Source organism: Mobula hypostoma, chromosome 9 (genome assembly GCF_963921235.1).
Source record: "Mobula hypostoma chromosome 9, sMobHyp1.1, whole genome shotgun sequence".
Classification (NCBI taxonomy): Eukaryota; Metazoa; Chordata; class Chondrichthyes; order Myliobatiformes; family Myliobatidae; genus Mobula; species Mobula hypostoma.
Window position 1 is genome coordinate 47,281,950 of NC_086105.1, and position 13,443 is coordinate 47,295,392.

General features: G+C 44.0%; 1 protein-coding gene across 1 annotated transcript; it reads left to right on the top strand.

The window, feature by feature from the left end:
* The first annotated feature begins 2,608 nt into the window (after positions 1-2,608).
* On the top strand, positions 2,609-12,011 carry LOC134352210 (arg8-vasotocin receptor-like). Its single transcript, XM_063059506.1, is given in 3 exon segments — positions 2,609-3,031; positions 3,033-3,543; positions 11,836-12,011. Coding segments are annotated over 3 exon segments (1,110 nt in total).
* Positions 12,012-13,443: the final 1,432 nt, after the last annotated feature.

The window sequence follows — 13,443 nt, forward strand, 5'->3', positions numbered from 1 at the left end:
AGTTGCAACGTGACCCCGGACTTTTGAACTCAATGCCATGACTAATAAGAGTAAGCATTTCATAACCACCTTATCAACCTGTGTAGCCATTTTCAAGGAGCTATAAACTTGGATTCCAAGAACTCTCTGCTTAACAACACTGTTAGGGACTTTGCCGTTAACACTGTGCTGTCTTCTTGCATTTGTCCTACCAAGGTGCAACACCTCACATTTATCTGGGTTAAACTCCATCTCCCATTTCTCAGGGAGCATCTGCTACTGATCTGTATCGTGCTTTATTCTTTGTTGGTCTTCTATACTATCTACAACTCCACCAATCTTGGTGTCATCCACAAATTTACTAACCCGCCCATCTACATTTTCATCCAGCTCATTAATATACATTACAAGCAGCAGAGGTCCAAGCACAGATCCCTGCGGAACTTCACTAATTACAGACCTTCAGCTCAAATAAGTCCCTTGGACCACTACCTTCTGCCTTCTATGTACAAGCCAGATCTGAATTCAAGCAAGCAATTCGCCGCAAGTCCCAAGCACCTTAATCTTCTGGCCTCCCATGAGGGACTTTGTCAAATGCCTTACTAAAATCCATGTAGACAACATCCACTGCCCTACCTTCAATCTCTCTCAACACCATGAGAAAAAGTTTAGTCAATTTGATGAGGTGTGACCCCCACACAAAGCCATGCTGGCTCTCCCAAATAAGGTCACAGGTTTCCAAATGCTCATATATCCTATCCCTATGCATTTTCTCTAGCAATTTCCCTACAACTGATGGGAGACTCACTGATCTATAGTTCCCAGGATTTTCCCTTGTTCCCTTCTTAAATAGAGGAATAACATTAGCCACTTGCCAGTCCTCGGAGACCTCACCTGTGGCTAGAGAAGACACAAAGAAACTAGTCAAGGGATCAGCAATCTCATCTCTTGCTTCTCTCAATAACTTGGGATAAATCCCATCATGCCCTGAGGAGTTATCCACCTTAATACTCATTAGGAGGCCGAATACTTCTTCCTCGATATCTAAACACCTTGATGTATTTATACCCTCAGCACTGATCTCCACTTCCTCCATTCTTTTCCTTGGTAAATACTGAAACCAAGTACTCATCAAGTACCTCACTGACATACTTTGCATTCAAGCAAATGTTCCCCTCTTTATCCTTGAGTGGTCTCATCTTCTCCCTAGTTATCCTATTACTCTTTATGCATGTATAAAATGCCTTGGGATTCACCTTAATCCTACTTGCGAAGGACTTTTTACAGCTCGGCTGGCTTTCCCAACTCCCTTTAGTTCTTTTCTGGCTTCTTTATACTCATGTGCTTCATTTGATCCCAACTTCCAAAGCATACTTTTCATTTTTCTTCTTGACTAAGTTCATCACCTCTCTGGACATCCAAGGTTCTCCTATATTTCCAACCCCATCCTTTCTTTTAACAGAAGATACTTTTCCTTAACTCTGTGCTCTTTATCTTTGATCTTTAAACACCCTCCTTGTGTCTGATGTGGACTTACCAGAGAAAAGGTGTTCCTCAATTAACGCTTCTTAGTTCCTGCCTAATGCCCTCGTAATTTGCCCCGTTCCAATATAAAACTCCGACAGGACCATACCTATCCTTGTCTATAGCTATCCTGAAAGTTAAGGAGTTGTTGTTACTGTTCCGTAACTGTTCATCCACTGAAAGGCTTATTACCCAATACCAGTACAGCCCCTCCTCTCATTGGACCTCTCATTGATTTAAGAAGCCTTCCTGGATACACTTAAATTCAGCCCCATCTAAACTCAGAAGCGGTCAGTTTATATTAAGGAAATTGAAATCCACCATGACAACAACCCTCAATGTCCCTGTGGCTTTTAGGGGGTCTGTAATACTACCCCGTCAGTATGATTGCACCTTTCCCATTCCTGACTTCTCCCCAAATGGACTCCGTGTCAGATCCCTTCATTATGAGCGCAGCTGTGATATTGACCCTGACTAGTAGTACAACTCCACCCCTCTCCCCCACCTTTTTACATCCTTCTCCATTTTTTCTAAAAATTTGAAAACCTGGTACATTATTCACCCACTCCTGCCCTTCTCTGAACCAAGTTTCAGTCATGGCTACAACATGGTAGTTTCATGTACTGATCCATGCTTCAAATTTATCCCCCTTACCCATAATACTCCTAGCATTAAAATATACACTTCAAACTACCTGACCCACCATACCTGTTATTTTGATTTTGCCTCTCAATTCTTTTCCCGACACCTACCTTCCGGTCCGATCCTTCCCTTACTGACCTGGGGCTCTGGTTCCCCACCCCAGTTCAGGTCACGGAAACAAGTAGTGGTTTTGCTGTCTCCCACACTCATTGAGTATAATTGTTGCTTTTGTTTCTCTCAGGTAACTTTCATTAAAGAAAAAAAAATAAATCTGCAAATATACAGCAGATGTCCAGTAAATATGGGATTTCTGCTTACATTAAGAGACGAAAATAAAAATCACATTATGTTTTTAAGCGTGTGTGAGCAGTTGCTGAGAGTTTCAATTCGTCCCAGAAAAGATCACTCCCTATAGCTGGAACCTTTATAGCACTATATGGTGAAATATTTGACACTAAAGGACATGCGCTGCTGTTCTGGATGGGGTGAGGAGGTAGCAGAGAGTAATAGGTCCCTCAAGCAAGCCATGAAGAATCTGCCCTTCTTCCTAAATGGGAGGGTGGGTGACACTGATCCTTCGGAAGCCCTGGACATCTTCGACAGAAACGAGAGGCTGGCCAGAGCAGAGGCTGCTGTGCTGGCAACGATCTTCGTAATGGCCACGGTGGGCAACAGCGTGCTCATCAGTGACCTGTGGAGCAGAAGGAAGAGGAGGCCTCGCATGTATGTCTTCGTGATGCACCTCAGCATTGCCGACCTGGTGGTGGCCGTTTTCCACGTCCTGCCCCAGCTCCTCTGGGTCATCACGGAGGTATTCATCAGGCCAGATGCACTGTGTAAGATGGTGGCTTACCTACAGCTGGTGGGGATGTTAGCCTCCACCTACAAGGGTGATGGCCATGACCTTCGACAGGTTCCAAGCGGTCTATTATCCCATGGTAACTTTTTGCAAGGGAAAGGCAGGCTGGAGCACAGCCATATGCACGAGTTGGGTCTTATCTCTAATCCTGGGTGTTCCTCAGCTCTTCATGTTCTCCAAGAAAGAGTTCCTCCCAGGGATGGCGCAGTGCTGGGCAGAGTTCATCCAGCCATGGGGATCCAAGGCGTATGTGACCTGGATCTTCACGGTCATTTTCTTCATCCCCACCATCATTCTGACAACTTTCCAGGTCAAAATCTGTCGGGTCATCCAAATGAACATTTATACCAAGACTTACCAGAAACCCAAGATGGCCAAGATGCAGAGAGTCCATTTGAGAGTCAGTAACATTAACTGCATCTCCAAGGCAATGAACAAGATGGTGAAAATGGCAGTGGTCACGGTTCTAGTCTATGTGCTGTGTTGGACACCCTACTTTGCAGTGGAGCTGTGGACAGTTTGGTATTCCAGTGACATCATACCACCCCCCCCAATTGCCCACTTAAAAAAAAAACAAATCCCACACGGGTTACTTTTCTACTTGCATCTTGCTTCACCCATTATCTTGCCACATGACACAAGAACAGAACCCGAGAACACAATAATTAGGAGCAGGGTCAAGCTATTCGGCCCTTTCTATCTGCTTATTCACTATCATAGCTTATCCTGTCTCAGCTCCCAGCCTGCCCGTAAGGACTTCTCCCTGGAACCATGATTGCTCCGGTTTTCTTCCACAGTCCAAAGACGTACCTGTTGGTAGGTTAATTAATCATTGTAACTTGTTCCGTGATCAGCTAGGGTCAAATCGGGATTGCTGGGCAGCGCGGCTCGAAGGACTCGTAGGGCCTCTTTCATGCTATCTCAATAAATATAATGAATATCCCTCGATTGCTTTAATATCCAGAAATGCATCTGTCCGTTTTTCACTCTTTGTAATTCCAAGTGCTTCTCTTTAAAAAATACTGAAAAAATTAATTCCAGTCCAAGAGAAAATAAACGAATACAATTCTCACAAACATCTTTGGTGCTCTCATTAAGCGCTGGTACAAATTTCTTCTGTAGGGTTTAGATACGTTGGGAGGACTTGTCTCAAATCCTCAGTCAAAATAACAACCGAAAGAGATCGCCGGTTAGGGTACGTGGTGAAGGCAGTGAAAATATTTTATGCTCGTTAACTCCAACAGGGTCATCATGAAAAGGAGACAGTCACTGCCCTAATATTAGCATTGTGGGGTTAAGGGGGTTGCCAGGAAAGCCAATATTTAATACAAGGTTTGAGTTGGCCTTAAGAAGTCATTGATGCTTTAGTATTAAATTAGTGCTGTTCCCATGCTGAGTGGGGAGCTCTAGGCTTTTGACCCAGTGGAGATCAAAATCAGGTTTAAGATCATCGGCATACGTCACGAAATTTATTAAAATAGCGACAGTACAATGCAACACATCAAATATAAAGATAAATAAAATAGTTAAATTAAAAAGTGCAAAAACAGAATTAATAAAAGTGAGATAGTCTTCATGGGTTCAATGAACATTTAGAAATCGGATGTTGGGGGAATTATTTTCTCTTACTGTATCTAGTATAACAAATGGCTGTTGTGTTCTTTATGCTGGATGTTGGAGTCCTGGGAGACCCAGAGTCTCCCAGGGAACTACATCTGCATGAAGTGCATCCAGCTGTGGCTCCTTGCAGACCATGTTAGGGATCTGGAGCAGCAGCTGGATGACTTTTGGCTTGTACAAGAGAGTGAGGAGATAATCAGAGTTACAGGGAAGTAGTCACCCTAATTTACATGAGGCAAGTAGCTGGGTGACTGTCAGGAGAACTGGAAATGTGAAATGAGCATGGGTCCATGATGCAGAAGGGAAAGAGGAAGAGGAGGGGAGCTGTAGTGATAGGGGACTCAATAGTCAGGGGAATAGACAGCAGATTCTGTGGACGTGAATGGGACACCCAAATGGTATGTTGCCTCCCAGGCATCAGGGTCGGGGGCATCTCGGATCGCATCCTCAGCATCCAGTATTGCATCCACTTTGGTGATGAATATCTGTTATCTGTCATCTGTCAAGTAGGGGACCGTGCAAAATTCTGATTTGATGGAGATGGACGTGAGAGCACAGAGGAACATCTGGAAAACTTATGAAATGCCCGCTTCGCTGCTGCTGCTTCTGTGTGGTAACCGGAATCTCTGGAGCTGAAGGCCCTGAAATCCTCAGCTTTGCGTGTTTCAGCGGCCGGGGAGAGGTCGAAGGCGCTCAGTAGAGGATAGCGCTCGGAAGGCTGTGTTGGAGAGGCTGGTCTGAAGCTCGAAGTTTTCAGACGGATAGACTCGGTGTCGGCTGTGGTTGGCTGCTTCCAAGGTATCGGTAAGTTGACAGTGCCTGGAGGTTTATGGCAGGGAGTTTCTCCCTTTTGCTGCCGCTATCGGGGAGTTGGGAGTTGATTGACTCAGGACTTGGAGACTTTTTTTTCTGTGCCCATGGTCTGTTCTTCATCAGATTATGGTATTGCTTTGCACTGCTGTAACTATATGTTATAATTATGTGGTTCTGTCAGTGTTAGTCTTTGGTCTGTCCTGTTTTCTGTGATATCACTCCGGAGAAACATTGTATCATTCCTTAATGCATGTATGCATTTCTAAATGACAATAAATTATGGCGGGAGGAGAAGATGGCAGCGTGCCGCGCGTGCGCAGCTCTCTGGTGAAAATGATATCGTATCCGTTAAATAGGGGCCGTGGACAATTCTGATTTGATGGAGAATGGACGTGAAAGCACAGAGGAACATCTGGAGAAATTTCTGAAACGCCCGTTGGCTGCTGTCGTTACTGTGTGGTCATGAATCTTTCGGAGGGTAGGCCTCAAAATTCCTGGCCTTGCCTGCTTTTGGCGACCCAGAAGGAGGTCGAATCGTTCGGACAGAGATGGCGCTCAGTACTCGGTGTCGGAGAGCTGATCAGAGCTCAAAGTTTTCGGATGACTCAGAGTCAGATTGTGGTTGGGCATGGCAGGGAGAGTTTTTCTTCCTTCTCCCGTCTGTGTGAGATGTGGGACATTTGAGAAACTTTGAACTTTACTGTGCTCACGGACTTCTTCATCAAGTTATGGTATTGTTACACTGTTTGTAACTATATGTTATAATTATGTGGTTTTGTCAGTTTTTTCAGTCTTGGTTTGTCCTGTGTTTTGTAATATCACACCGGAGGAAATAATATATCATTTCTTAATGCATGCATTATTAAATGACAGTAAAAGGGGACTACGTGTCTTCATAATCATAAAAGAGGACTGAGTGTTCTCATAGTCTAATCTAATACTTTGGAGGGGGAGGGAGAGCAGCCAGATCTCTTGGTACGTACTGGTACCAATGACATAGGAAGGAAAAGCAAAGAGGTCCTGAAGAGAGAATTCAGAGAGCTATGCAGAAAGCTGAGAGCAGGACCTCCAGGGTGGTACTTTCTGGATTGCTGCCTGTGCCAAATGCCTGTGAGGGTAGAAACGGGATGATATGGCAGATTAATGCATGGCTGAGAAGCTGGTGCAGGGGGCTGGGCTTCAGGTGCTTGGATCATCAGTATTTCTTTTGGGGGAGGCATGATGTGTAGAAAAATGACAGGCCTGCACCCAAACCCGAGGGGGACCAATATTCTCGTGGACAGGTTTGTTAGAGCTGTTAGGGACAGTTAAGACTAATTTTGCGGGGGGTGGGAACCGGAGTGAAGGGACTCAGAATACAACAGATGGTTTAAAAAAAAAAGCAAAGATATCATGCAGTCAGACTGTCAGCAAGAGGAGGTAGATGATAGAACAAAATTGCAGCCAGCAGGCCGAGTACCAGCGCATTAGGGATGCAGAATCAAAAAGCATAACAAAACAGTGCTCAAAGGGTTATATCTCAATGCATTGAGTACAAGAAATAAGGTGTATGATCTTGTTGAACTTTTACAGATTGTTAGGTATGATGTTGTGGCCATCACTGAACTGTGGCTGAAGGATGGGAGCTGAATGTCTAAGGTTGTATCGGAGGGATAGGAAGCTAAGCAGAGCAAGTGGTGTGTCTCTGTTGGTAAAGAATTGCATTAAATCATTAAAAAGATGTGACATACGATTAGAAGATGTTGAATCCTTGTGGGTTAGGAAACTGCAAGGGTAAAAGGACCCTAATGGCAGTTATATATAGGCCTCCCAACAGTAGCTAGGATGTAGACCACAGATTGCAACAGAGAATAGAAAAGGCATGTCAAAAGGCCAATGTTATGATAGTCATGGGTCATTTCAACACACACGTCGATGGGGGAAAAGAAAATTCAGGTCGGTAATGGATCTCAAGTGAGAGAGTTTGTTGAATGTCTATGAGATGGCTTTTTACAGTAGTTTGTCATTGAGCGTATTAGGTGATCAGCTATACTGGGTTGGCTGTTATGCAAAGAATCTGAGATGATTAGGGAGCTTAAGGTAAAAGAACCCTTAGGAGACAGTGATTATAATATGTTTCAACTTGAAATTTGATAGGGAGAAAGTAAAATCTGACATAGCAGTATTTCAGTGGAGTAAAGGAAATTACAGTGGTATGAGAGAGGAGTTGGCCAAAGTAAATTGGAAGGAGATGCTGGCAGGGATGGCAGCAGAGCAGCATTGGCATGAGTTTCTGGGAAAATTAAGGAAGATGCAGGATAGATGTATTCCAAAAATGAAGAAATACTCACTGTGATGGGATCCTGAATTATCCTCTGTGTGTGAGAGTGAGAGAGTGAGATATATATCAGAGTTTGTTCGGAATTTCTGCAAGGACACTGCAAACGTCTGAGTTCCTGCAGGGAGAGAAGGGAGGAGCTACTCGATGGACAGCTGGTGTTCTCTACAACAGTATTTAAACCAGCATAATTGCTTGTTTCACAGGACACGCAGACGCACTAAGGTGTGGTGAAGTTACCACTTTCCTGTTCAGGTGCCCACGAGTGTGGGACTGAGGATCGATTGTTAGGAATTGATCTGTGATTATTAGTGCATGAAAGAGCGACCTTGTGGAGTCTACTAGTGTGTCCAACCCTCGCCTGGATTGGTAGACTATCACTTGAAGATGGTGCTTGTAAGTTGGTCAAGTTTGGCTAACTTGGAAGTGTCGGAGGACAATGGGAAGATCGATGGCATTGGCTCACCTGAAGAACTAGAGAGAGAGATCTCTCTCTCTCTCTCTCTCTCTCTCTCTCCCTCTCCCTCTCCCTCCCCTGAACACCACAAACTGAACTGAACTTTACCCATCACCGTAAGACTGTATCCATTTACCCCTAGGCTTGAAGAAGCTTGGTTTTTATATTTCATATATAATCTTTGCTAACCTGTTTGATTTATCTGATTTATATGTATTACTGTATTGCGTAGTTACTAATAAATAGAATTAGTTAACAGCAATACCTGACTCCAAGGTGTTTTCCATTTCTACTGGTTCTTTAACCTGCCATGGGGTACATGACATCACATAGCAAAATACTACAACCTTGGCTGACAAGGGCAGTCAAAACTAATGTAAAAGCAAAGAGAGGGCATAAAACAAAGCAAAAATTAGCAGGAAGATGGAGGATTGGGAAGATTTTAAAAACCTATAGAGAGGAACTAAAAGAATCATTAGGAGGGAAAAGATGAATTATAAAAGCAAGCTAGAAAACAATATCAAAGTGGATATTAAAAGTTTGTTCAAGTGTAAAGAATATAGAGAGATGAGAATGAATATAGGACTGCTGGAAAATGAGGCCAGAGAAATAATGGTGGGAACAAGGAGATGGCAGATGACCTAAATGAGTATTTCGCATCAGTCTTCACCGTGGAAGACACTAACAGTGTGTCAGATGTTGAAGGGTGTGAGGGAAGAGAAGTGAGTGCAGTTACTATTACAAGGGAGGTGCTCAAAAAGCTGCAAGACCCAAGGGTACACAAGTCGCCCAGACCAGATGAACTGCACGCCAGGGTTCTGAAAGAGGTAGCAGTAGAGAAAGAAGATTGTGTAAAGATCTTGCAAAAAATCATTGGACTCTGGCATGGTGCCAGAGGATTGGAAAATTGCAAATGTCTCTCTACTCTTCAAGAAAGGAGGAAGGTAGCAGAAAGGAAATTATAGACCAGTTATCCTAACCTCAGTGGTTGGGAAGATGTAAGTGTCAATTGTTAAGGATGAGGTGATGGAGTACTTGGTGACACAGGACAAGATAGTACAAAGTCAGTGTGGTTTCCTCAAGGGAAAATCTTGCCTGACAAACTGTTGGAATTCTTTGAGGAGATTACGAGTAGATAGATAAAAAAGGACGCATTGGATGTTGTATATTTGGACTTTCAGAAGGCACCACAAGGAGCCACATGAGGCTACTTATCAAGTTACGAGCCCATGGTATTACAGGAAAGTTACTGGCATGGTTAGCGCATTCGCTGATTGGTAGGAGGCAGCGAGTGAGAATAAAAGGATCCTTTTCTGGTTGGCTACCAGTGACTCATGGTATTTTTCAGGGTTCAGTTTTGGGACCACTTCTTTTTGTGCTGTATAACAATGATTTGGATGATGGAATAGATGGCTTTGTCGTCTAGTTTGCAGATGATATAAAGATTGGTAGAGGGGCAGGTAGTGTGGAGGAAACAGGTAGGCTGCAGAAGGACTTAGACAGAATAGGATACTGGCCAAGAAAGTGGCAAATGAAACACAATATTGGAAAATGCATGATCATGCAACTTCGTGGAAGAAATAAACATGTAGCCCATTTTCTAATCGGGAGAAAATCCAAAAATCTGAGATGCAAAGGGATTTGGGAGTCCTTGTGCAGAACACCCCAAAGGTTAACTTGCAGGTTGAGTCAGTGTTGAGGAAGGCAAATGCAATGTGAGCATTCATTTCAACAGGTCCAGAATACAAGAGCACAGATGTGATGCCAATGCTTTAAAAAGGTAGTGATGAGGCCTCACCTTGAGTACTGTGAATAGTTTTGGGCTCCTTACCCAAGAAAAGTGCTGGCATTGGAGAGGGTTCAGAGGAGGTTCACAAGGATGATTCCGGGAATGAAGGAGTTATCATATGAGGAACATTTGATGACTCTGGGTCTGTACTCACTGGAATTCAAAAGGATGAGGGGGAGAACCTTATTGAAACCTTTTGAATGTTGAACGATCTAGACAGAGTAGACATGGACAGGATGTTTCCCATGGTGGGGAAGTCTGGTACAAGAGGGCACAGCCTCAGGATAGAGGGGCTTCCATTTAAAACAGATGCAGAGAAATTTCTTTAGCCAGAGGGTGGTGAATTTGTGCCCACAGGCAGAGCTTGATAGGTTCTTGAATGGACACGGCATCAAAGATTACAGGGAGAAGGCCAGGGAGTGGGGCTGAGGAAGGGGAGAAAAGGACCAGCCATGATGGAATGGCAGAGCGGATTCAATGGGCCAAATGGCCAATTATCCTCCCATGTCTTATGGTCTTAAGAAGGTGTTCCTGAATCGCAGAGTGTGTGCCTTCAGGCTTTTATACATCTTTCTTCATGGTAACAATGAGAAGAGGGCATGTCCTGGGTGATGGGAGTCCTTAATAATGGACACCGCCTTTCTGAGACAATGCTCCTTGTAGATGTCTTGGACATTATGGAGGCTCATACCCAAAATAAAGCTGACTAATTTTACAACTTTCTGTAGCATCTTTTGATCCTGTGCAGTGCCCCCCCCCCAACCGGATGGTCAGATGCAGTCTCACAAAAACGTTCTCCACGGTACATCCATAAATGTTGTACCAAATCTCTTCAAACTCCTAATAGCTGCTGTCTTGCCTTCTTTATAGCAGCATCAATATGTTGGGTCCACTGTTAGATCCTCAGAGCTATTGAGGCCCAGGAACTTGAAACCGATCATTCTCTCCACTTCTGATCCTCTTCCCTTGTCTTGCCCTTCCTGAAGTCCACAATCAGCTCTTATGACTAGAGATTCACAGTCCGGTTATGTAGAGTGAAAAAAAAAAATCACCTTAATTCAAACAAAAGACCCCAGCAGTCTTCCCTAACCAAAGCAAATTCAATATATAAGTACTGTGTCTTCCACCCTGCCAAAACTAATTCACCACCACTAACCCTCCACCCAGAACATATATTCTCTGTTTTTTAAAAAAAACACCTTCTTTCCGCCAACACCATTTTCAAACCTGTCTCTCAATCTTTCTCCATTTACACCCCTAGCCAATTCAAAAAGCAGGATTCCCTCATTTAAGAGCTACTCTGTTGACCGGTGTTCGGGGAGCAAACATGCCTCCTGCACAAATTTGTCTTGTGTTATTGTGGAAACCAGGAGATCGGAGTTAATCCACCAGCTCTTGCTCCTTTAAGAGTGCACAACGCTCCGCTGATGTGTGCCCAATTCAACTTATTTAAATATCAAAGATTATGCAAAACAAAACCACACGTTAAAAACAGCCAATGCACCCAATTAGAGAGAAACACCCCCCCCCCCACCAGTGGTACTCAGCAGGCCAGGCAGCATCTATTTTAAAGAGTATAGTCGACATTTTGGGCAGAGACCCTTCATCTTTTCCATAGTTGCTCTCTGGTTGGCGAGTTCCTCCAGCATTTTGTGTGTTGCTTGGATTACCAGCATCTGCAGATTTTCTCTTGTTTGTGATTGGCCACCTAATTAGAATTGCACACAGCCTTTCACCAAGTTCCACACAAAACAAAATTCAGACCCACGGGTCTGACTCGCGCATGCATATTACAACAGAGATATAGCTATGATCACCACACTTCTCCTTTGTGCCAACAGGCTCTGCTTTCACCATCCTCATGGTCTTGGGCAATTTAAACAGTTGTACAAGCCCCTGGATATACTTGTATTTCTGTGGACAAATCCCATGCTGCATGAAACACGAGTCAAGCTGTTCAGTTCAAGAAGAGTCCGCCACCACAGACAGCTCTGACAAAGTTGCAATTTAAGCCAGCAGAAGGAAGGAGAAGAAGAATGGAAGGCAGACACTTGGCAAATCAGAAGAACCATGGAAATCCAGAAAAGTTCAGATGGACTTGTATTATCACTGAACATCTCTTCTTTGCGGCTGTATTAAACTTTAATTTGGCCACATTTGGTGCACAGCATGGAGATCTTATCGCCACACTCCGGGGATGTGCGAGTTTTGTGGAAGTGATGTAGTTTAGACAGCATTAGTTTCAAGGAGAGGTTGAACAAACTTGGGTTGTTTTCTCTGGGGCATCAGAGGATGAGGGGTGATATGACTGAGGTACATAAAACAGTGATAGGCATAGTGGGAATATGGAGACTTTTCCCCTCAGGTGTACAAAAATGAGAGATCTGGAGAGGGGAGATCAGGGTTTTTCTCCCCCAGGTAGAAATATGAAATACCATAGGGCACGACTTTAAGGTAGAGCTCTGCCTTCGGAGAGGCAGCAAGTTAAAGGAGAACCAGGGATTTGCCAAGAAAAGAGGCCCTCCAAAAATGTGGGGAGGAGGGAAAATACGTCTGGTGGAGGCAGCATATTGGAGGTTCCTGAAATTCCAGAATATGAACATGGAAGCTGGTTCGGTGAAAAATGAGTACAAAGGGAACTCAATCCATGCTCTAGGAGAGAGCAAGAGCTGAAATAGGGGAGGTTTGTGAGCCTTGACAAATATAATGAAGTGGAAACAATGGTCAAGGGAAAAGGAAAAGAAACTAGAAACATTGTTGTGGAAGTATGGAAGTAAAGGAACTGGACAAACCAGAGAGTGGAATGGAGACTTTGCAAGTGTAGTCGAGGAAGCTGTTTGAGTCCATGTACTTACAAGATCTAAAATGGAGACAGAAGTGTCAAAACACGTGGGGGGGGGGGGGAGAAGAGCCAGACCACATGAAATGCTGAGCTGTGCAGAAATTGGTTGCAAAGGGCATTCAAACTTCGGAGTTCTGTGCGAGAACAGGAGGCAGCGCCAGTGCAGTCACTGAAATACCAGGAGCAAGGAGAGAGCAGTGAATCCACAAATACCAGGAGCAAGGAGAGAGCAGTGAATCCACAAATACCAGGAGCAAGGAGAGAGCAGTGAATCCACACATCCAAAGAAAGAATCAGGAATAGCTTGCAACCAGATGGGTCTGATACTACAGCTTCAGCAGAGGCAAAGAAATGAGTTAAGGAGAATCTATTTAGTGTGAAAATAAGTTCAACCAAGTGAAGGAAAAGGGATGCCTTTACTGGTTGGGGTCTTGGCTCAAAGCTATAGAGCCCTCCATTCCAGCTGCATTCGTGCAGTGTAGAGGTATAGATCAGATTTGATATTGGCTGCAAGATCGCCATGTACAATTCGGTTTTAATAAACATATTCAATTTTACCTTGCATAGATAAGACAACTCCTAAAGCAATAAACTCTTTGTC